This window comes from Leucopleurus acutus (genome assembly GCF_964270905.1).
Source record: "Leucopleurus acutus genome assembly, chromosome: 9".
In the NCBI taxonomy this organism is placed as follows: domain Eukaryota; kingdom Metazoa; phylum Chordata; class Mammalia; order Artiodactyla; family Delphinidae; genus Leucopleurus; species Leucopleurus acutus.
In genome coordinates this window covers 3,675,680-3,696,232 of record NC_139144.1, presented here as the reverse complement: position 1 = coordinate 3,696,232, position 20,553 = coordinate 3,675,680, and the positions used below count along the sequence as shown (strand labels likewise).

The 20,553-nt window shown below is 42.6% G+C and overlaps 1 protein-coding gene across 1 annotated transcript in view; it reads left to right on the top strand.

Annotated features, from left to right (window-relative positions):
* The window catches only part of HUS1 (HUS1 checkpoint clamp component), a 29,626-nt gene extending 15,247 nt beyond the window's left edge, over positions 1-14,379 (top strand). Inside the window, exons 6-8 of the mRNA XM_082846429.1 lie at positions 62-161; positions 12,810-12,929; positions 14,083-14,379. Of these exons, the coding sequence (XP_082702555.1) occupies positions 62-161; positions 12,810-12,929; positions 14,083-14,165 (303 nt within the window). The 3' untranslated portion in view covers positions 14,166-14,379. The remainder of the gene's footprint in view (positions 1-61; positions 162-12,809; positions 12,930-14,082) is intronic.
* Positions 14,380-20,553: the final 6,174 nt, after the last annotated feature.

Sequence of the window (20,553 nt, the reverse complement as noted above, 5' to 3'; positions counted from 1 at the left end):
GGAAGCTGATGTTCAGTTTTTTTTTTCCTTTTCTTAACACTGTAAAATACTCAATTTGCAGATTATTGAAGCAAACCTAAATGGAGAATTGAACTTGAAAATAGAAACTGAACTAGTATGTGTTACAACTCATTTTAAAGATCTTGGAAATCCTCCATTAGGTAAGTTTCCTGCTGGGTTATTTCCTCATCCATAAAACCTGGGCTTGGGCTCAGTCTCCAAGAGCCCTTCCAGCTCTTCACATCCTGTGCCTTCTCCCAAAGATTGTAGTTTCTCACGTGGGGTGGAGTTAGACATGTAGATGACACTCATTTTCTCCTACTTGTGTGTGTATTAAAAAGTAAGAATTTTTTCTTTCTTTCTTTCATTTTTTTTTTTTACATCTTTATTGGAGTATAATTGCTTTACAATGGTGTGTTAGTTTCTGCTTTATAACAAAGTGAATCAGTTATACATATACATATGTTCCCATATCTCTTCCCTCTTGAGTCTCCCTCCCACCCATCCTCCCTATCCCACCCCTCTAGGTGGTCACAAAGCACCGAGCTGATCTCCCTGTGCTATGCGGCTGCTTCCCACTAGCTATCCATTTTACATTTGGTAGTGTATATATGTCCATGCCACTCTCTCACTTTGTCACAGCTTACCCTTCCCCCTCCCCATATCCTCAAGTCCATTCTCTAGTAGGTCTGTGTCTTTATTCCTCTCTTACCCCTAGGTTCTTCATGACCTTTTTTTTTTCTTAGATTCCATATATATGTGTTAGCATACAGTATTTCTTTTTCTCTTTCTGACTTATTACTTCACTCTGTATGACAGACTCTACGTCCATCCACCTCACTACAAATAACTCAGTTTCATTTCTTTTTATGGCTGAGTAATATTCCATTGTGTATATGTGCCACATCTTCTTTTATTCATCCGATGATGGACACTTAGGTTGTTTCCATCTCCTGGCTACTGTAAATAGAGCTGCAATGAACATTTTGGTACATGACACTTTTTGAATTATGGTTTTCTCAGGGTATATGCCCAGTAGTGGGATTGCTGGGTCATATGATAGTTCTATTTGTAGTTTTTTAAGGAACTTCCATACTGTTCTCCATAGTGGCTGTACCAATTCACATTCCCACCAGCAGTGCAAGAGTGTTCCCTTTTCTCCACACCCTCTCCAGCATTTATTGTTTCCATATTTTTTGATGATGGCTATTCTGACCGGTGTGAGATGATATCTCATTGTAGTTTTGATTTACATTTCTCTAATGATTAATGATGTTGACCATTTTTTCATGTGTTTGTTGGCAATCTGAATATCTTCTTTGGAGAAATGTCTATTTAGTTCTTCTGCCCATTTTTGGATTGGGTTGTTTGCTTTTTTGTTATTTAGCTGCATGTAAATTTTGGAGATTAATCCTTTGTCCGTTGCTTTATTTGCAAATATTTTCTCCCATTCTGATGGTTGTCGTTTGGTCTTGTTTATGGTTTCCTTTGCTGTGCAAAAGCTTTTAAGTTTCATTAGGTCCCATGTTTTTATTTTTGTTTTACTTCCATTTCTCTAGGAGGTGGGTCAAAAAGGATCTTGCTGTGATTTATGTCATAGAGTGTTCTGCCTATGTTTTCCTCTAAGAGTTTGATAGTTTCTGGCCTTAAATTTAGGTCTTTAATCCATTTTGAGTTTACTTTTGTGTATGGTGTTAGGGAGTGTTCTAATCTCATACTTTTACATGTACCTGTCCAGTTTTCCCAGCACCACTTATTGAAGAGGCTGTCCTTTCTCCACTGTACATTTCTGCCTCCTTTATCAATGATAAGGTGACAATATGTGCGTGGGTTTATCTCTGGGCTTTCTATCCTGTTCCGTTGATCAATATTTCTGTTTTTGTGCCAGTACCATACTGTCTTGATTACTGTAGCTTTGTAGTATAGTCTGAAGTCAGGGACCCTGATTCCTCCAGCTCCATTTTTCATTCTCAAGATTGCTTTGGCTATATGGGTTTTGTTGTGTTTCCATACAAATTGTGAAATTTTTTGTTCTAGTTTTGTGAAAAATGCCAGTGGTAGTTTGATAGGGATTGCATTGAATCTGTACATTGCTTTGGGTAGTAGAGTCACTTTCACAATGTTCATTCTTCTAATCCAAGAACATGGTATATCTCTCCATCTATTTGTATCATCTTGAATTTCTTTCATCAATGTCTTATAATTTTCTGCATATAGGTCTTTTGTCTCCTTAGGTAGGTTTATTCCTAGATATTTTATTGTTTTTGTTGCAGTGGTAAATGGGAGTGTTTTCTTGATTTCACTTTTAGATTTTTCATCATTAGTGTATAGGAATGCCAGAGATTTCTGTGCATTAATTTTGTATCCTGCTACTTTACCAAATTCAATGATTAGCTGTAGTAGTTTTCTGGTAGCATCTTTAGGATTCTCTGTGTATAGTATCATGTCATCTGCAAACAGTGACAACTTTACTTCTTCTTTTCTGATTTGGATTCCTTTTAATTCCTTTTATTCTCTGATTGCTGTGGCTATAACTTCCAAAACTATGTTGAATAAGAGTGGTGAGAGTGGGCAACCTTGTCTTGTTCCTGATCTTAGTGGAAATGCTTTCAGTTTTTCACCATTGAGGACGATGTTGGCTGTGGTTTTGTCATGTATGGCCTTTATTATGTTGAGCAAAGTTCCCTTTATGCCTACTTTCTGGAGGGTTTTTATCATAAAGGGGTGTTGAATTTTGTCGAAAGCTTTCTCTGCATCTATTGAGATGACCATATGGTTTTTCTCCTTCAATTTGTTAATATGGTGTATAACATTGATTGATTTGCATATGTTGAAAAATCCTTGCATTCCTGGAATAAACCCCACTTGATCATGGTGTATCATCCTTTTAATGTGCTGTTGGATTCTGTTTGCTAGTATTTTGTTGAGGATTTTTGCATTTATGTTCATCAGTGATATTGGCCTGTAATTTTCTTTCTTTGTGACATCCTTGTCTGGTTTTGGTATCAGGGTGATGGTGGCCTGTTAGAATGAGTTTGGGAGTGTTCCTCCCTCTGCTATATTTTGGAAGAGTTTGAGAAGGATAGGTGTTAGCTCTTCTCTAAATGTTTGATAGAATTCGCCTGTGAAGCCATGTGGTCCTGGGCTTTTGTTTGTTGGAAGATTTTTAATCATAGTTGCAATTTCAGTGCTTGTGATTGTCTGTTCGTATTTTCTATTTCTTCCTGATTCAGTCTTGGCAACGTTGTGCATTTCTACGAATTTGTCCATTTCTTCCAGGTTGTCCATTTTATTGGCATAGAGTTGCTTGTAGTAATCTCTCAAGATCCTTTGTATTTCTGCAGTGTCAGTTGTTACTTCTCCTTTTTCATTTCTAATTCTATTGATTTGTCTTCTCCCTTTTTTTCTTGATGAGTCTGGCTAATGTTTTATCAATTTTGTTTATCTTCTCAAGGAACCAGCTTTTAGTTTTATTGATCTTTCCTATTGTTTCCTTCATTTCTTTTTCATTTATTTCTGATCTCATCTTTATGATTTCTTTCTTTCTGCTAACTTTGCGGGGTGTTTTTTGTTCTTCTTTCTCTAATTGCTTTAGTTGCAAGGTTAGGTTGTTTATTCGAGATGTTTCCTGTTTCTTAATGTAGGATTGTATTGCTATACACTTCCCTCTTAGAATTGCTTTTGCTGCATCCCATAGGTTTTGGCTCATCCTGTCTCCATTGTCAATTGTTTCTAGGTATTTTTTGATTTCTTCAGTGATTACTTCGTTATTAAGTAGTGTATTGTTTAGCCTCCGTGTGTTTGTATTTTTTACAGATCTTTTCTTGTAACTGATATCTATTCTCATAGCGTTGTGGTCGGAAAAGATACTTGATACAATTTCAATTTTCTTAAATTTACAAAGGCTTGATTTGTGACCCAAGATATGATCTATCCTGGAGAATGTTCCATGAGCACTTAAGAAAAATGTGTGTTCTGTTGTTTTTGGATGGAATGTCCTATAAATATCAATTAAGTCCATCTTGTTTAATGTATCATTTAAAGCTTGTGTTTCCTTATTTATTTTCATTTTGGATGATCTGTCCATTGGTGAAAGTGGGGTGTTAAAATCCCCTACTATGATTGTGTTACTGTCGATTTCCCCTTTTTTGGCTGTTAGTATTTTTCTTATGTATTGAGGTGCTCCTATGTTGGGTGCATAAATATTTACAGTTGTTATATCTTCTTCTTGGATCGATCCCTTGATCATTATGTAGTGTCCTTCTGTGTCTCTTCTAATAGTCTTTATTTTAAAGTCTGTTTTGTCTGATATGAGAATTGCTACTCCAGCTTTCTTTTGGTTTCCGTTTGCATGGAATATCTTTTTCCATCCCCTCACTTTCGGTCTGTAGGTGTCTCTAGGTCTGTCGTGTGTCTCTTGTACACAGCATATATATGGGTCTTGTTTTTGTATACATTCAGCCAGTCTGTGTCTTTTGGTGGGAGCATTTAATCCATTTACATGTAAGGTAATTATCGATATGTACGTTCCTATTCCCATTTTCTTAATTATTTTGGGTTTGTTATTGTAGGTCTTTTTCCTTCTCTTGTGTTTCTTGCCTAGAGAAGATCCTTTAACATTTGTTGTAAATCTGGTTTGGTGGTGCTGAACTCTCAGCTTTTGCTTGTCTGTAAAGATTTTAATTTCTCCATCAAATCTGAATGAAATCCTTGCTGGGTAGAGTAATATTGGTTGTAGGTTTTTCTGCTTCATCACTTTAAATATGTCCTGCCAGTCCCTTCTGGCTTGCAGAGTTTCTGCTGAAAGATCAGCTGTTAACCTTATGGGTATTCCCTTGTGTGTTATTTGTTTTTCCCTTGCTGCTTTTAATATGTTTTCTTTGTATTTACTTTTTGACAGTTTGATTAATATGTGTCTTGGTGTGTTTCTTTTTAGATTTATCCTATATGGGACTCTCTATGCTTCCTAGACTTGATTAACTATTTCCTTTCCCATATTAGGGAAGTTTTCAACTAAAATCTCTTCAAATATTTTCTCAGTCCCTTTCTTTTTCTCTTCTTCTTCTGGAACCCCTATAATTCAAATGTTGGTACGTTTAATGTTGTCCCAGAGGTCTCTGAGACTCTCCTCAGTTCTTTTCATTCTTTTTTCTTTATTCTGCTCTGCAGTAGTTATTTCCACTATTTTATCTTCTAGATCACTTATCTGTTCTTCTGCCTCAGTTATTCTGCTATTGATCCCTTCCAGAGTATTTTTTATTTCTTTTATTGTCTTGTTCATTGTTGCTTGTTTCATCTTTAGTTCTTATAGGTCCTTGTTAAATGTTTCTTGCATTTTCTCCATTCTATTTCCAATATTTTGGATCATCTTTACTATCATTATTCTGATTTCTTTTTCAGGTAGACTGCCTATTTCCTCTTCCTTTGTTAGGTCTGGTGGGTTTTTATCTTGCTCCTTCATCTGCTGTGTGTTTTTCTGTCCCTCATTTTGCTTATCTTACTGTGTTTGGGGTCTCCTTTTTGCAGGCTGCAGGTTCGTAGTTTCCATTGTTTTTGGTGTCTGTCCCCAGTGGCTAAAGTTGGTTCAGTGGGTTGTGTAGGCTTCCTGGTGGAGGGGACTAGTGCCTTTGTTCTGGTGGATGAGACAGGATCTTGTCTTTCTGGTGGGCAGGTCCACATCTGGTGGTGTGTTTTGGGGTGTCTGTGGACTTATTATGATTTTAGGCAGCCTCTCTGCTAATGGGTGGGGTTGTGTTCCTGTCTTGCTAGTTGTTTGGCATAGGGTGTCCAGCGCTGTAGCTTGCTGGTCGTTGAGTGAAGCTGGGTGTTGTTGTTGAGATGGAGATCTCTGGGAGATTTTCGCCATTTGATACTACGTGGAGCTGGGAGGTCTCTTGTGGACCAGTGTCCTGAAGTTGACCCTCCCACCTCAGAGGAACAGCACTGACTCCTGGCTGCAGCACCAAGAGCCTTTCATCCACATGGCTCAGAATAAAAGGGAGAAAAAGTAGAAAGAAAGAAGGAAAGAAGGAAGGAAGGAAGGAAGGAAGGGGAAAATAAAATAAAGTAGGATAAAATAAAATAAAGTTATTAAAATAAAAAATAATTATTAAGAAAAAAATTTTTTAAAAAAGTAAATAAAAACAAAGCAAAAAAAACCCCGACGGATAGAACCCTAAGACAGATGGTGAAAGCAAAGGTATACAGAGAAAATCTCACACAGAAGCATACACATACACACTCACAAAAAGAGGAAAAGGGGAAAAAATAATAAATCTTGCTCTCAAAGTCCACCTCCTCAATTTGGGATGGTTTGTTGTCTATTCAGGTATTCCACAGATGCAGGGTACATCAAGTTGATTGTGGAGATTTAATCAGCTGCTCCTGAGGCTGCTGGGAGAGATTTCCCTTTCTTTTCTTTGTTTGCACAGCTCCCGGGGCTCAGCTTTGTATTTGGCCCCGCCTCTGCGTGTAGGTTGCCAGAGGGCGTCTGTTCTTCACTCAGACAGGACGGGGTTAAAGGAGCAGCTGATTCGGGGTCTGTGGCTCACTGAGGCCGGGGAATGGGAGGGACACGATGCAGGGCGAGCCTGTGGCGGCAGAGGCCGGCTTGACGTTGCACCAGCCTTAGGCGCGCCATGCATTATCCCCGGGAAGTTGTCCCTGGATCCTGGGACCCTGCCAGTGGTGGGGTGCACAGGCTACCCTGAAGAGAGGTGTGGATAGTGACCTGTGCTCGCACACAGGCTTCTTGGTGGCGGCAGCAGCAGCCTTAGCGTCTCATGCCCGTCTCGGGGGTCCGCACTGTTAGCTGCAGTTCGCTCCCCTCTCTGGAGCTCCTTTAAGCAGCGCTCTTAATCCTCTCTCCTCACACACCAGGAAACAAAGAGGGAAGCAAAAGTCTCTTGTCTCTTTGGCAGATCCAGACTTTTCCCCAGACTTCCTCCGGGCTAGCCGTGGTGCACTAATCCTGTGCAGGCTGTGTTCACGCTGCCAACCCCAGTCCTCTCCCTGTTACATTATTTATAATAGCAAATCACCTGCTAATGTTGGAGGGTCTCCTGCAGAGGCAGGGGGTGGCTGTGGCTCACCGTGGGGACAAGGACATTGAGAGGAGAAGTTCTGGGAAGTACTCCTTGGCGTGAGCCCTCTCATTTTTTTTTTTAATTGTTGGGATATAGTTGCCTTACAATGTTGTGTTAGTTTCAGGTGTATGGCAGAGTGATTCAGTTATATATGTGTGTGTGTGTGTGTGTGTGTGTGTGTGTGTGTGTGTGTACACACACACACACACACACACACACATATATTCTTTTTCTGATTCTTTTCCCGTATGGGTTATTACAGAGTACTGAGTGTAGTTTCCTTGCTATACCGTAGGTCCTTGTCATTTATTTTATATATACTGGTTTATATACATTAATCCCAAACTCCTGGTTTATCCATCCCCTTCACCTATTCACTCCTGTTTTAGGGAGTGTCCTAATTTCATTCTTTTACACGTGGTTGTCCAGTTTCCCAGCAGCACTTATCGAAGAGACTGTCTTTTCTCCATTGTATATTTTGGGATTCTTTATAAAAGATTAATTAACCACAGGTATGTGGGTTTATTTCTGGACTTTCCATCCTCTTCCATTGATCTGTATTTCTGTTTTTGTGGCAGTACCTTACTGTTTTGATGACTGTAGCTTTGTACTATAGTCTGAAGTCAGAGAGCCTGATTCCGCCAGGTCCATTTTTCTTTCTCAAGATTGCTTTGGCTATTTGGGGTCTTAATTGTTCCCATCCAAATTTTAAAATGTTTTGTTCTAGTTCTGTGAAAAATGTCATTGGTAATTTGATGGGGATTGCATTGAGTCTGTAGATTGCCTTAGGTGGTATAGTCATTTTGATTCTTCCAGTCCAGGAGCATGGTATATTTTTCTGTTTGTGTCATCTCTGATTTCTTTCATCAACGTCTTATAGTTTTTGGAGTGCAGGTCTTTGTCTCCTTAGGTAGGTTTATTCCTAGGTATTTTATTCTTTTTGATGCAATGATAAATGGGATTGTTTCCTTAATTTTTCTTTCTGATCTTTCGTTGTTAATGTGTAGAAATGCAACAGATTTTTGTGTATTAAAAATCTTGTGTCCTGCAACTTTACTGAATTCATTGATGAGCTCTAGTAGTTTTCTGGTAGCATCTTTAGGATTTTCTATGTGTAGAATCATGTCATATGCAAACAGTGACAGTTTTACTTTTTTTCCAATTTGGATTCCTTTTATTTCTTTTTCTTCTCTGATTGTTCTGGCTAGGTCTTCCGAAAGTATGTTGAAAAAACGTGGCAGAAGTGGACATCCGTATCTTGTTCCTGATCTTAGAGGAAATGCTGTCAGCTTTTCACCGTTGACTATGATGTTAGCTGTGGGTTTGTCATATATGGCCTTTATTATGTTAAGGTAGGTTTCCTCTGTGCCCACTTTCTGGAGAGTTTTTATCATAAATGGTGTTGAATTTTGTCAAAAGCTTTTTCTGCATCTGTTGATGCATGTTGGGATGGTCATATGGTTTCTTTATTTTTTGTTAATGTGGTATATCACACTGATTGTTTTGCGGATATTGAAAATTCTTTGCATCCCTGGGATAAATCCCACTTGGTCATAGTGTATGATCCTTTTAATGTGTTTTTGGATTCTTTTTGCTAGTATTTTGCTGAGGATTTTTGTGTCTATGTTCATCAGTGATATTGGCCTGTAATTTTCTTTTTTTGGTATCTTTGGTTTTGCTATCAGGGTAATGGTGGCCTCATAGAATGAGCTTGGGAGTGTTCCTTCCTTTGCAAATTTTTGGAAGAGTTTCAGAAGAATAGGTGTTAACTCTCCTCCTCTCTGTGTTTGATAGAACACACCTGTGGTCCTGGACTTTTGTTCATTGGAAGATTTTTAGTCACAGTTTCAAATTCAGTACTCCTGATTAGTGTGTTCATATTTTCTGTTTCTTCCTGGTTCAGTCTTGGGAGATGGTACCTTTCTAAGAATTTTTCCATTTCTTCTAGGTGGTCCATTTTATTGGCGTATAGTTGCCTTTAGTAGTCTCTTATGATCCTTTGTATTTCTTTGGTGTCTGTTGTAACTTCTCCTTTTCCATTTCTAATATTATTGATTTGGATCCTCTCCCTTTTTTTCTTGATGAGTTTGGCTAAAGGTTTATTACTTTTGTTTATCTTTTCAAAGAACCAGCTTTTAGTTTCATTGATCTTTTCTACTTCCTTCATCTGTAGTTCATTTATTTGTGCTGTGATCTTTATGATTTCTTTCCTTCTACTAACTTTGGGTTTTGTTTGTTCTTTCTCTATTTGCTTGTTTTCATATCCATTCAGCCAGTCTAAGTCTTTTAATTGGAGCATTTAATCCATTTACATTCAAGGTAATTACTGGTATGTATGTTCTTATTGCCATTTTGTTAATTGTTTTGTGTTTGTTTTTGTAGGTTTTTTTCCTTCCCTTCCTCTTTTGTTCTCATGTGATTTGATGGCTGCCCTTAGTGTTGTGTTTGGATTCCTTTTTCTTTTTTGTGTGTATATGTATTGTAGATTTTTGGTTTGCAGTTCCCATGAGGTTTTGATATCGCAGGCTACATATATACAAAACTGTACTCTTGTCTTCTCACGATTGCTGGTTTTCATGTCATATTTGTGTGTGGATGATTTCCTACTTTTACTGTATGCTTGCCTTTACCAGCAAGCTTTACCATTCCTCATTTTCTCGTTTCTAGTTGTGACCTTTTCTTTTTCGCCTAGAGAACTTCATTTAGCATTTGTTGCAAAGCTGGTTTGGTGATGCTGAATTGTTTTAGCTTTTGCTTGTCTGTAAAGCTTTTGATTTCTCCACTGAATCTGAACAAGAGCCTTGCTGGGTATTCTTGGTTATAGGTTTTCCTTTTCATCACTTGAAATATATTGTGCCACTCCCTTCTGGGCTGCAGAGTTTCTGGTGAGAAATAAACTGATAACCTTATGGGGATTCCCTTGTATGTTATTTGTTGCTTTTCCCTTATTGCTTTTAATATTTTTTTCTTTGTCTTTTATTTCTGTCAATTTGATTACAGTGTGTCTCAGCAAGTTCCTCCTTGGGTTTGTCTTGTATGGGACTCTGCGCTTCCTGGACTTGGGTGACTGTTTCCTTTCCCAGGTTAGGGAAGTTTTCAGCTATTATCTCTTCAAATACTTTCTCAGACCCTTTCTCTCTCTCTTCTCCTTCTGGGACACTTATAATGGGAATGTTGGTGTTTTTAACGTTGTCCCAGAGGTCTCTTAAATTGTCCTCATTTCTTTTCATTCTTTTTTCTTTATTCTCTTGTGCAGCAGTGATTTCCCACCATTCTGTCTCCCAGTTCACTTATCTGTTCTTCTGCCTCATTTATTCTGCTATTGGTTCCTTCTAGTGTATTTTTCATTTCAGTTATTGAATTGTTCTACTCTGTTGTTTATATTTTTTAGCTGTTTGTTAAACATTTCTTGTCCCTTCTCGGTGTGTGCCGCCATTCTATTTCAGAGATCTTGAAACATCTTTACTGTCATTACTCTGATTTCTTTTTCAGGTAGATGGTCTATCTCCACTTAACGTAGTTGTTCTTCTGGGGTTTTATCTTGTTCCTTCATCTGGAACATATTCCTCTGCTTGTCCCATTTTGTCTAACTTTTTGTGTTTGCGATCCCACAGGCTGCGGGATTGTAGTTCCTCTTGCTTCTGATTTCTGCCCCCTGGTGGGTGAAGCTGGTCTAGAGGCTTGTGCAGGTTTCCTGGTGGGAGGGATTGGTGCTTGCCCACTATCAGGTGGAGCTGGGTCTTGTCCATCTGGTGCGCAGGGACTTGTGGAGGGGTGTGTTTTGAGGCAGCTGTTGACTTAAGATGACTAGGCAGCCTGTCTGCTGATGGGCGGGGCCATTCCCCCATCCTGTTGCTTGTTTGTGCTGAGGTGTCCCAGCACTGGAGCCTAAGGCTGTTGGGTGGGGCCGGGTCTTGGTGTCAAGAAGGCTGCCTCCAGGAGAGCTCACGCCGATGAGTACTCAGTGCTACCTCTGCCACCAGTGTCCTTTTCTCCACAAAAGTGAGCCACAGCCACCCCCCACTTCCTCGGGAGACCCTCCAAGACCAGCGGGTAGGTCTGGCCCAGGCTGATATGAAGTCACTGCGTTTTTCCCTGGTCCCGGTGTGCATGAGACTATGTGTGCACCCTTCAAGGATGGAGTCTCTGTTTCCCTAGTCCTGTGGAGCTCTTGCACTCAAGCCCCGCTGGCCTTCAAAGCCAGGTGCTCTGGGGGCTCCTCCTCCCGATGCTGGGCCCCCAGGCTGGGGAGCCTGATGTGGGGCTCAGAATTCTCCCTCCTCTGGGAGAACCTCTGCGATAATAGTTATTTTCCAGTTTGTGTGTCACCCACCCAGCTGGTGTAGGATTTGATTGTATTGTGAATGTGCCCCTCCTACCATCTCCTTGCAGCTTTTTCTTTGTCCTTGAATGTAGAATATCATTTTGGTAGGTTCTATTCTTTTTCTGTTGATGGTTTCTCAGCAGTTAGTTGTGATTTTGGTGTTTTCATGAGAGGAGGTAAGGAGGTGAGCTCAAGTCCTACTCCCCTATCTTGTCTTCAACCCCACCCACTTTTCCTACTTTACTCTCTTTGGTACTTACAGAACTATATTAGCAAATATTAGCTTTTCGTGCATCATCAACTTTCTTGTCCCATACAAGGTGGTAAGGGACTAGGAATCAGTTCAATAAGCAGTGGATGAGGGGTGGTTGAGCGGATTGGCTCAGGAATCAGAGTCCTGTGCTGTGCAGCTCACGGTGGTGGGCAGGCTGTGGGAGGGAAGCTCCAGCAGGGAGCGAGGCAGAGGCCCTGGGGACGGTGCTCGCTCTGTGAAGGCCGTTTTAGTCACTCGTGTGTTCCAAAGTAGATCTAGTAAGGCTCCTGCCACTTTTAGAATTAAAATTCGTTACTGCAAGTTTGCTTATTAGAGACACATTGTAGCTTACCATTGCGAGGGAATTTTACTTCATAGTGATGGGCATGCTTCTGGAGCAAAGTGAAATCCATGTGAATAAAGCTTTGACAGCAGTTGTATGAAATGACTTATTTTGGTGTTCCTCATTTTGTTTATTTTAGTAAGTAACAAAGAGGGTCTTTGATACCTTCCCAGAGATGAAAGGATGTTTTCTTCCCATTCATTCCACTTTATAATGAGAGGCCTTGCTTTAGGTGTATATGGTCTTTTTTGGTGGGGGGGGGGCGGGATTTATTTGGCCATGCCATGAGGTATGCGAGATCTTAGTTTCCCAACCGGGGATTGAACATGGGCCCTCAGCAGTGAAGGTGCAGAGTCCTAACCACTGGACCACCTGGGAAGTCCTGTATATGTTTCTAAGAGAAACAGTTTTCTTTGATCTTAAGAAGGAGATTGGGTCATATTTCAGGTCCCTATAATCGAAGATTCCCTGTACATTAGCGTAGTATTTTTGTGGAACTGTGACTCTTGTGGGATCTTAGTTCCCTGACCAGGGATTGAACCCTGGCCCTCAGCAGTGAAAGCATGGAGTCCTAACCACTGGACCACCAGGGAATTCCTCTTCCTTAAAAGAGTCAGTACTTAATAAATGTTTGTTTAGTGAGTGATTGCATTTATATCATGCAGTATTTCTCTAGGCAGCTAAAGTGAGTGGTCATGTAAATCATTTATTTAAATGATTTATTGATAAACAGTCATCATACAATCTCTGGGTTCCCTGTTCCACTTGAAGATAATTGTATCTTAAAATATTCTGTCATTTTAGCTTCTGAAAATGCTTCTCAAGATAGAAACTCAGAGCAAATGGCTGAAGTGCACATAGACATTAGGAAGCTCCTACAGTTCCTTGTTGGACAACAAGTAAATCCTACAAAGGCCACATGCAGTAAGTTTGCATTTTGATTCGTTTTTCACACTTCAAGTACTTTCATCAACTGTAGTCTTAAGCGTTGTGTGCAGTTTCGTAAATGCAGGGAACAGCTCGGTCACTGGTGGACTCCAGTTTTCTGGGGTAGTCGGGTATTTGGGTTTTCCCGGCCAATGGGTGTGGGCTGCTTTGCCTGGCATCATGTGTGAGTCTGCACCTGGAGAGAAGCTGCATGTGGGCAGGGACATACAGCCCAGTCTTGCTGTGTTCCTCTAACCTTACGTATGTGGAGTCTGATACCGCTGGGCTTGGATTTAAGTTTCCATCTCAAAGCATTTCTTTCCTTCCTGTGTCTGAGCCTGACTTGTTGCAGTAGTCCAGTGTCTTGCCATCTGTGCTTCCTCTTGACTCCTGACTTTTAACAGTGGTTGGCTCTGCTGCCCGCCTCTGGGGAGCTCTCCCCGCCGCTCTCAGTCTCCACCGCCACCTCTGTGTGTGCAGCATGTCTTCTGAAGTGTCCTTCTGCTGGTCCCCTGTGTCCCTTCCCAACCTCCCATTCTCTTGGGACTGGTCTCTCAGCAGCCTGGGCATGTGCTCTTTGTTTGCCTTTCTCCTGCTGCCTGGCTCGTTCTAGCTTCAGGTGTGGCCTTCCCCATGGCTCCCCCTGCAGCTCCTGCCCTCGGTGGTGTGGCCCTGGCAGCTGGGCTGCTTTCATGCTGCGGCCACTCCTCTTCCTCTTGTCTGGCTTCTCTTTTTGGTCTTGGGCCCCATGCCTCAGTGCTCACCTTAGGCTGCATGGTGCCTGCCCTTGCAAGCTGCCTTCTGCTCTCTAACAAGGCCCTGCATGCTTGGCTCTTCTCAGCACACTCAGGGCACCTGCTGATGGGAAGCTGCTTTTTTCCTGGAAGGATGGTGACTTGGGTACATGTGGCTTCTGGGAAGTCTGCCCTGTGGGTTTTTCCTTGGAGACCTTGGCCTGTTCCTCGGCAGCAGGTGAGCCAGCCTGGGCCAGGCCCCTGGTTTGGCATCGGCTGGGCCAGTTGAGACCAGTCACCTTGGGAGGGCCTGGGTGCTCCAGGAGAGGCTCGGGGGAGAAGCTGCTACAGTGTTCAGGGTTGAAAGTGTGTGTGTGGAATGGGTCTCGACGGTAATGGATTTCCTCTCTGCCTAGATATTGTGAAGAACAAGATTGTTCATTTTGACCTGCTCCATGAAGACGTCTCCCTGCAGTATTTCATCCCAGCGCTGTCGTAACCCCACCTATGGGATCTGGGAGCTCAGGGACTTTGGTCTGGACCCGAAGAGGCTGTAGGGCGATGTGTTCTAAGTCATTTGTCTCTGTCCCAACAGCAGTGAAATCCTATGTATTTTTACTTTTTTTTCCCTTCTATAATATTTTAACTAGAAATTGAATTAATGAATTAATGAAACACAGTTGGATAAACATTTCTTCATATTATTTCTTTATTATGTCTGCTTTGTTTTGCCTTTAAGACGTTGAAAACAAAGTTAAAATTTATTTATTCATACTTTAAACTTTCTTATTAAAGTTGTAAAAATCCTCCTGTGTTTCAAATTGGTGTAGTAATCAAAACTGGCAAAGATAATGTTTGCTGAGCCTGGCACTTTTCCCCAAGGCACTGTCTCCAGCTCAGCATGTCACTGTGGGAACAGACCTGGGGCACTTAAGTTTCCGTGTGCTTGGAGCTCAAGAAGGTGAAGATGGCCCTCCTGCCACCTCTGTCCCACAGAGCGGACCCCGCAGAGTATCTTGGGGTCGGGCTGCACTTGGTGCGGCCTTGTCATGACGCCCATGGACACTGGAGTTGGCCCCTGTGGTGCCGTGAGGTGGTCCCGCTGCCCCAGCTCCCAGTGTCTCCCTGAGGCCGGTGTGGTCTCAGTTGTCATCTCACAGTTCTTTCTTCCACAGTGCATTGAGTCTGCCATTCTGGAAAGGGGAGAAGCAAACGAGACTTTGGTCAGGGTCAGTAGTCAGTGAGGACCCACATTTGTGTTTGGACGTCACAGCTGGTGCAGGTCCTGGCAGGCCTGCATTCTTCTCCTCCCAAAGGCATCCTGCATCATAATCCCTGTCATGGTTGAGTTGCACTTGTCCTCTGTGGGTGGACATCATAAACACCATCTCAGCATCACACTGCAGAACTGAGAAATGAGGCAGTTGTTTAGGATAAGAGGAAGAAATGCAACATCAGCAAAATTGAAAAATTATTTTATGTGTTTTTCCTATTGTTTGGTAAAAACCAGTGTATTTGGATGACTTCCAGTGCTCACTAATGTTAGTTCCAATGGGATGTAATATTCTGTTAAGCTAACACTTTAAAATCAGAATCAGGATATTATTTGAATTTTGAAGCCTCTCTCCTGTTTGTGGCTTATAGCAAACTAATTCCAGTTGCGGTGATAAAATTTAAAACTCATTACGTACAATGAAGCAACACTTGAAAGTAGTTTTATAAAACGTAGATTTCTGTTAAAATGTGGTAGCGACTCACCAATCTGGAAAACTCGCTATTTCTGATTGTTTAAATGATGATTTATAATGTATAATGAAGATAATCTAGGACTCTTTAGCGTAAGTTAATAATAACGGAGCACATCTCCTCATCTGCATTACACAACATGCCTTCAAGTTTTGTCTCTCAAGAATTTAACATGCATCCTTTGTCCTCCCACTGTCCGGGGTCAGATATGGTGGTCCTGAGGAGGACGCGTGGGCAGGACCTGTCCCGATCAGAGCAGTACGGACCCTGAGGAGCTCGAGCGACCTGCCCTGTGCCACACCGCTGGTGGCAGGGGTGGGATTCGAACACAGGGATTCTGATTTCCCTTTCCCTCGCTTCTGCTACGTGACCAGAATAGAGAATAATACGTTTCAGAGTTAACAGTAACCAACTATTTTGGGAATCTGGAAAGAACATCTTAGTATTTTTTGTTTGTTTTTAACATCTTTATTGGCGTATAATGGCTTTACATTGTTGTGTTAGTTTCTGCTGTATAACAAAGTGAATCAGCTATACATATACATATATCCCTATATCCCCTCATTCTTGTGTCTCCCTCCCACTCTCCCTATCCCACCCCTCTAGGTGGTCACAAAGCACTGAGCTGATCTCCCTGTGCTATGCGGCTGCTTCCCACTAGCTATCTGTTTTACGTTTGGTAATGTATATATGTCCATTGCACTCTCTCACTTTGTCCCAGCTTACCCTTCCCCCTCCCCATGTCCTCAAGTCCATGCTCTAGTAGGTGTGTGTCTTTATTCCCATCTTGCCCCTAGGTTCTTCATGACCATTTTTCTTTCTTTTTTTTCTTAGATTCCACATATATGTGTTAGCATATGATATTTGTTTTTCTCTTTCTGAATTACTTCACTCTGTATGACAGACGCTAGGTCCATCCACCTCACTACAGATAACTCAATTTTGTTTCTTTTTATGGCTGAGTAATATTCCATTGTATATATGTGCCACATCTTCTTTATCCATTCATCTGTTGATGGACACTTAGGTAGTTTCCATGTCCTGGCCATTGTAAATAGAGCTGCAATGAACATTTTGGTACATGACTCTTTTTGAATTATAGTTTTCTCAGGGTATATGCCCAATAGTGGGATTGCTGGGTCGTATGGTAGTTCTATTTTTAGTTTTTTAAGGAACCTCCATACTGTTCTCTATAGTGGCGGCACCAATTTACATTCCCACCAACAGTGCAAGAGTGTTCCCTTTTCTCCACACCCTCTTCAGCATTTATTGTTTCTAGATTTTTTGATGATGGCCATTCTGACTAGTGTGAGGTGACACCTCATTGTAGCTTTGATTTGCATTTCTCTAATGATTAGTGATGTTGAGCATCCTTTCATGTGTTTGTTGGCAATCTGTGTATCTTCTTTGGAGAAATGTCCATTTAGGTCAGCTGCCCATTTTTGGATTGGGTTGTTTGTTTTTTTGATATTGAGCTGCATGAGCCGCTTGTATATTTTGGAGATTAATCCTTTGTCCGTTGTTCATTTGCACATATTTTCTTCCATTTTGAGGGTTGTCTTTTTGTCTTGTTTATGGTTGCCTTTGCTGGGCAAAAGCTTTTAAGTTTCATTAGGTCCCATTTGTTTATTTTTGTTTTTATTTCCATTTCTCTAGGAGGTGGGTCAAAAAGGATCTTGCTGTGATTTATGTCATAGAGTGAAGAATGTCTTAGTTTTAAGTCTGCTATGATAAAGTAAGTTTACATGCAATTTTTTTTTTTTTTTTTTTTGCGGTACGTGGGCCTCTCACTGCTGTGGCCTCTCCCGTTGCGGAGCACAGGCTCCGGACGCACAGGCTCAGCGGCCATGGCTCACGGGCCCAGCCTATCCGCGGCATGTGGGATCCTCCCAGACCGGGGCACGAACCCGTGTCCCCTGCATCGGCAAGCGGACTCTCAACCACTGCGCCACCAGGGAAGCCCTACATGCAATTTTTAAAATGTCGTAAAACCAGATATAATTTCCCTCAGCTCTGCATAGTGTTCATTTAGGGAGACCTGATTTGGACTGTTTTATGGATGGCTTAGGTTTTCTCTGCATGGACATGGCCGAAGGGGGCCTTCCTTGGAGTGGCAAAGCCGGGTCTCCTTCTGACTGTCAGCAAGTCTGGCAGCTCAGTGTCTGCCTCAGCCGTTGCTCCCGCAGAGCTGCTCAGAGCTGCTGAGTGAGGGTGGCCCTTCCTCCCATGGGGGAGGTAGCAGACGTGGCGACCTGGGGAGACAACGGTGCTGCTGTACAGAACAAGTATCCCAGGGCAGAATATCACTAGGTCAGGAAATAGCAGTTTAGTCCGTTTAGAAGAAAGAATATAATTTGAGAAATTAACTTATTTCTAGACTGACATCTCCCGATGTTGAGGTCTCTTCTTAACCTGCTCTCTGGGTTTTAGAGACATGCTTCGGCTGGCTGCGATTGTGGAAGGAGCTGCTGTGTGGAGGGCTGTCCTGGGTGGTCCTGCTCAGGCCCACATTGCTTTGGGCACATGTCTGGGCTAAGTTTGGGGGCCATCCTGTATTGGGTCCGGGATGTCTAAGAATCCAAGCACCTCATCCACCTCCCTGCGGGGCCCACCTGCCCACCGTGATCCCCAGGGCCTGGTGGAGGCGGCCTGGAATGTGGCCTCAGCATCAGTCCTGCGCTGGAATTCTGGCTCTGCCCCAGGAGCGGGAGGTGTTTGATGGCTTCGTGTCCTTGGCGGATGCTGTCCGATGAGCAAGAGCGTCGTTTTGAAGAGATGCGGTTGTGTCCCTTTATGTGGATTCTAGTGGGGGTTCGAAAGGAAGCTTGGGCGTTTCTGTGTTTTTACAGCTTCTTCTCAGTGCAGGGGGTAAGAACCACCTGTTGTGAGGTGATCAGGGAGATACGTCGTCCCCTCAGACACTGCTATGGGAGTGTGACTTGATAGCACTTTTTTTGGAGTCCAGTTTGGCATTTACTATATATGGAAAGCCTTAAAATGGTATGTACTGTTTGATTAAATACTCATTAAATACTCCTTATAGGAATTTACATACATATTCAAAGGTGTTTTTTATACTCTTATACTGAAAAAAACATGAAATAGGGGATTGGTTAAACAGTCTCTATTTCATACTCTGAAAGTAATGTTACAGGGACTTCCCTGGTGGTCCAATGGTTAAGACTCTGCACGTCCAATGCTGGGGACATAGGCTTGATGCACGGTCGGGAACTAAGATCCCACATGCCACGCAGTGTGACCAAAAAAATAAAAGTAATGTTACAGAAGAAAATATACTGATATGGCAAAAGGTTTATGACTTAAAGTTACAAAAGCAGACCAGGCATTAGTGTGTACCATCTGATCCCAGTTTGAAGAATACTAATGTACATGTGTATGTATGAGAAAAAGATTGGGGAGATAGGCACCAGTATTTAAACTTGGTTATTTCTGGATGTTTTATTTCAATTTTTGTAAATTAAGTATTTTCTAAAACCTTTATAATTTGCTTTGTGACAAAAACATTTTTAAGGGACTGAGTAATAATATTTATTATTTGAATGCAGTGCATAATCAACTGGCAGTTACAGTTTCCTGAATATTGGACTTTAGACTTAATTTTCACGGCACGTCCTTATTCACAAGTAGGAAACTAAACTTGTTTGTCATGTTGAAATTACCACGAGTTTGAAATACTGAGTCTGGATCAATATGGTAAGATCGCTTCACAGAATAGTCTCTTGTCGTGGGCCCACCACGCATGAGGCTGAGTCAGTCAGTGTATGTAAGAAAGTCTTTGTAAGACAGTTCAAGTTCCAGGCCAGGGGATTTGGGGAGAAGTTCCAGGCCAGGGGATTTGGGGAGACAGACTCCTGATGACATGAAAGAAGACCCCAGGGATAGCAGGGGAATAGGAGCCGCCCTGCTGAGAGCCAGGACTCTCCGTTGTCGCTGTCCCCGGAGTGAGCCGTGTTCTGACCATGCTCAGCGCAGAGGGAGCCCTGTGTCCACAGCCCGGACCTGGGGGAGACACCGCCCCTTCCCGGCATCCGCATCCTGGGCTTACTAGAGAACAGCCTCTGGAGTAGTGACTGACGCGGTGCCCCCGGTGGCGTGTAGAGGAAGTGCAGCTCTCGGCACTTTTCTAAACTGGGGATCTGGTCAGAACATGAGAAACGGTACTGTTCCTGTCAGTCTGCGGCTGCCCAGCCCTGTGTTTTAAACGGCTTCAACATTTAGGCGCTTGGAAAGCACCTAGGAGCCTTCCTTAGGGAGGGAAACCTTCCTTAGGGTGAGGAACCCCAGGTCAGGCTTTCTGGGTGGAAGAGAAGCCAAGGAGCAGACAGTGACACCCCGACTGGGCCTGGGGCTCCCTCGTGAGCTGTGCTCTCTTCGTTCCTTCCTCCCTGCTTGAGTAAACCCGGCAGAGGGGCAGGAGGAGGCGGGGTGCAGGGCCTCACTCACCTCACCCCAGGGGGCCGAGCCCCTTCTGTGCAGGCTTCCGCAGCAGCCCTGCCTCAGGGCTTCACCGTTTCTGCAGCAGCGGACCTCCCAAATCAAGAACATCATGCTCAGCGTGATGTGGGGTGTTCCTAATGCCGCAGGCCGACCTCCCTTCACACTGGGCGCGTCTGAAGTGACCCGGAAACTGATGGCTCGATTTCAGCTCCGGCCACCTGCTGGGGACCGTGGCCTCATCCTGAGTCTGCATGACAAACGACAAACGCAGAGTTTGACTTGCATCACATGGTTAGATTGATTTAAATGCGAAGGTTTCTAGAGATGATTTCATTCATATTTTATATTAGTTACATCAAATAATGTATTTGGTGTGGCTTTAGATGTGGATTTGGTTTTTCTGATTCCTTCTCATTTTGCTTATCTTACTGTTTTTGGGGTCTCCTTTTTGCACGCTGCAGGTTCATAGTTCCCATTGTTTTTGGTGTCCGTCCCCAGTGGCTAAGGTTGGTTCAGTGGGTTGTGTAGGCTTCTTGGTGGGGGGGACTAGTGCCTTTGTTCTGGTGGATGAGGCAGGATCTTGTCTTTCTGTTTGGCAGGTCCACGTCTGGTGGTGTGTTTTGGGGTGTCTGTGGACTTATTATGATTTTAGGCAGCCTCTCTGCTAATGGGTGGGGTTGTGT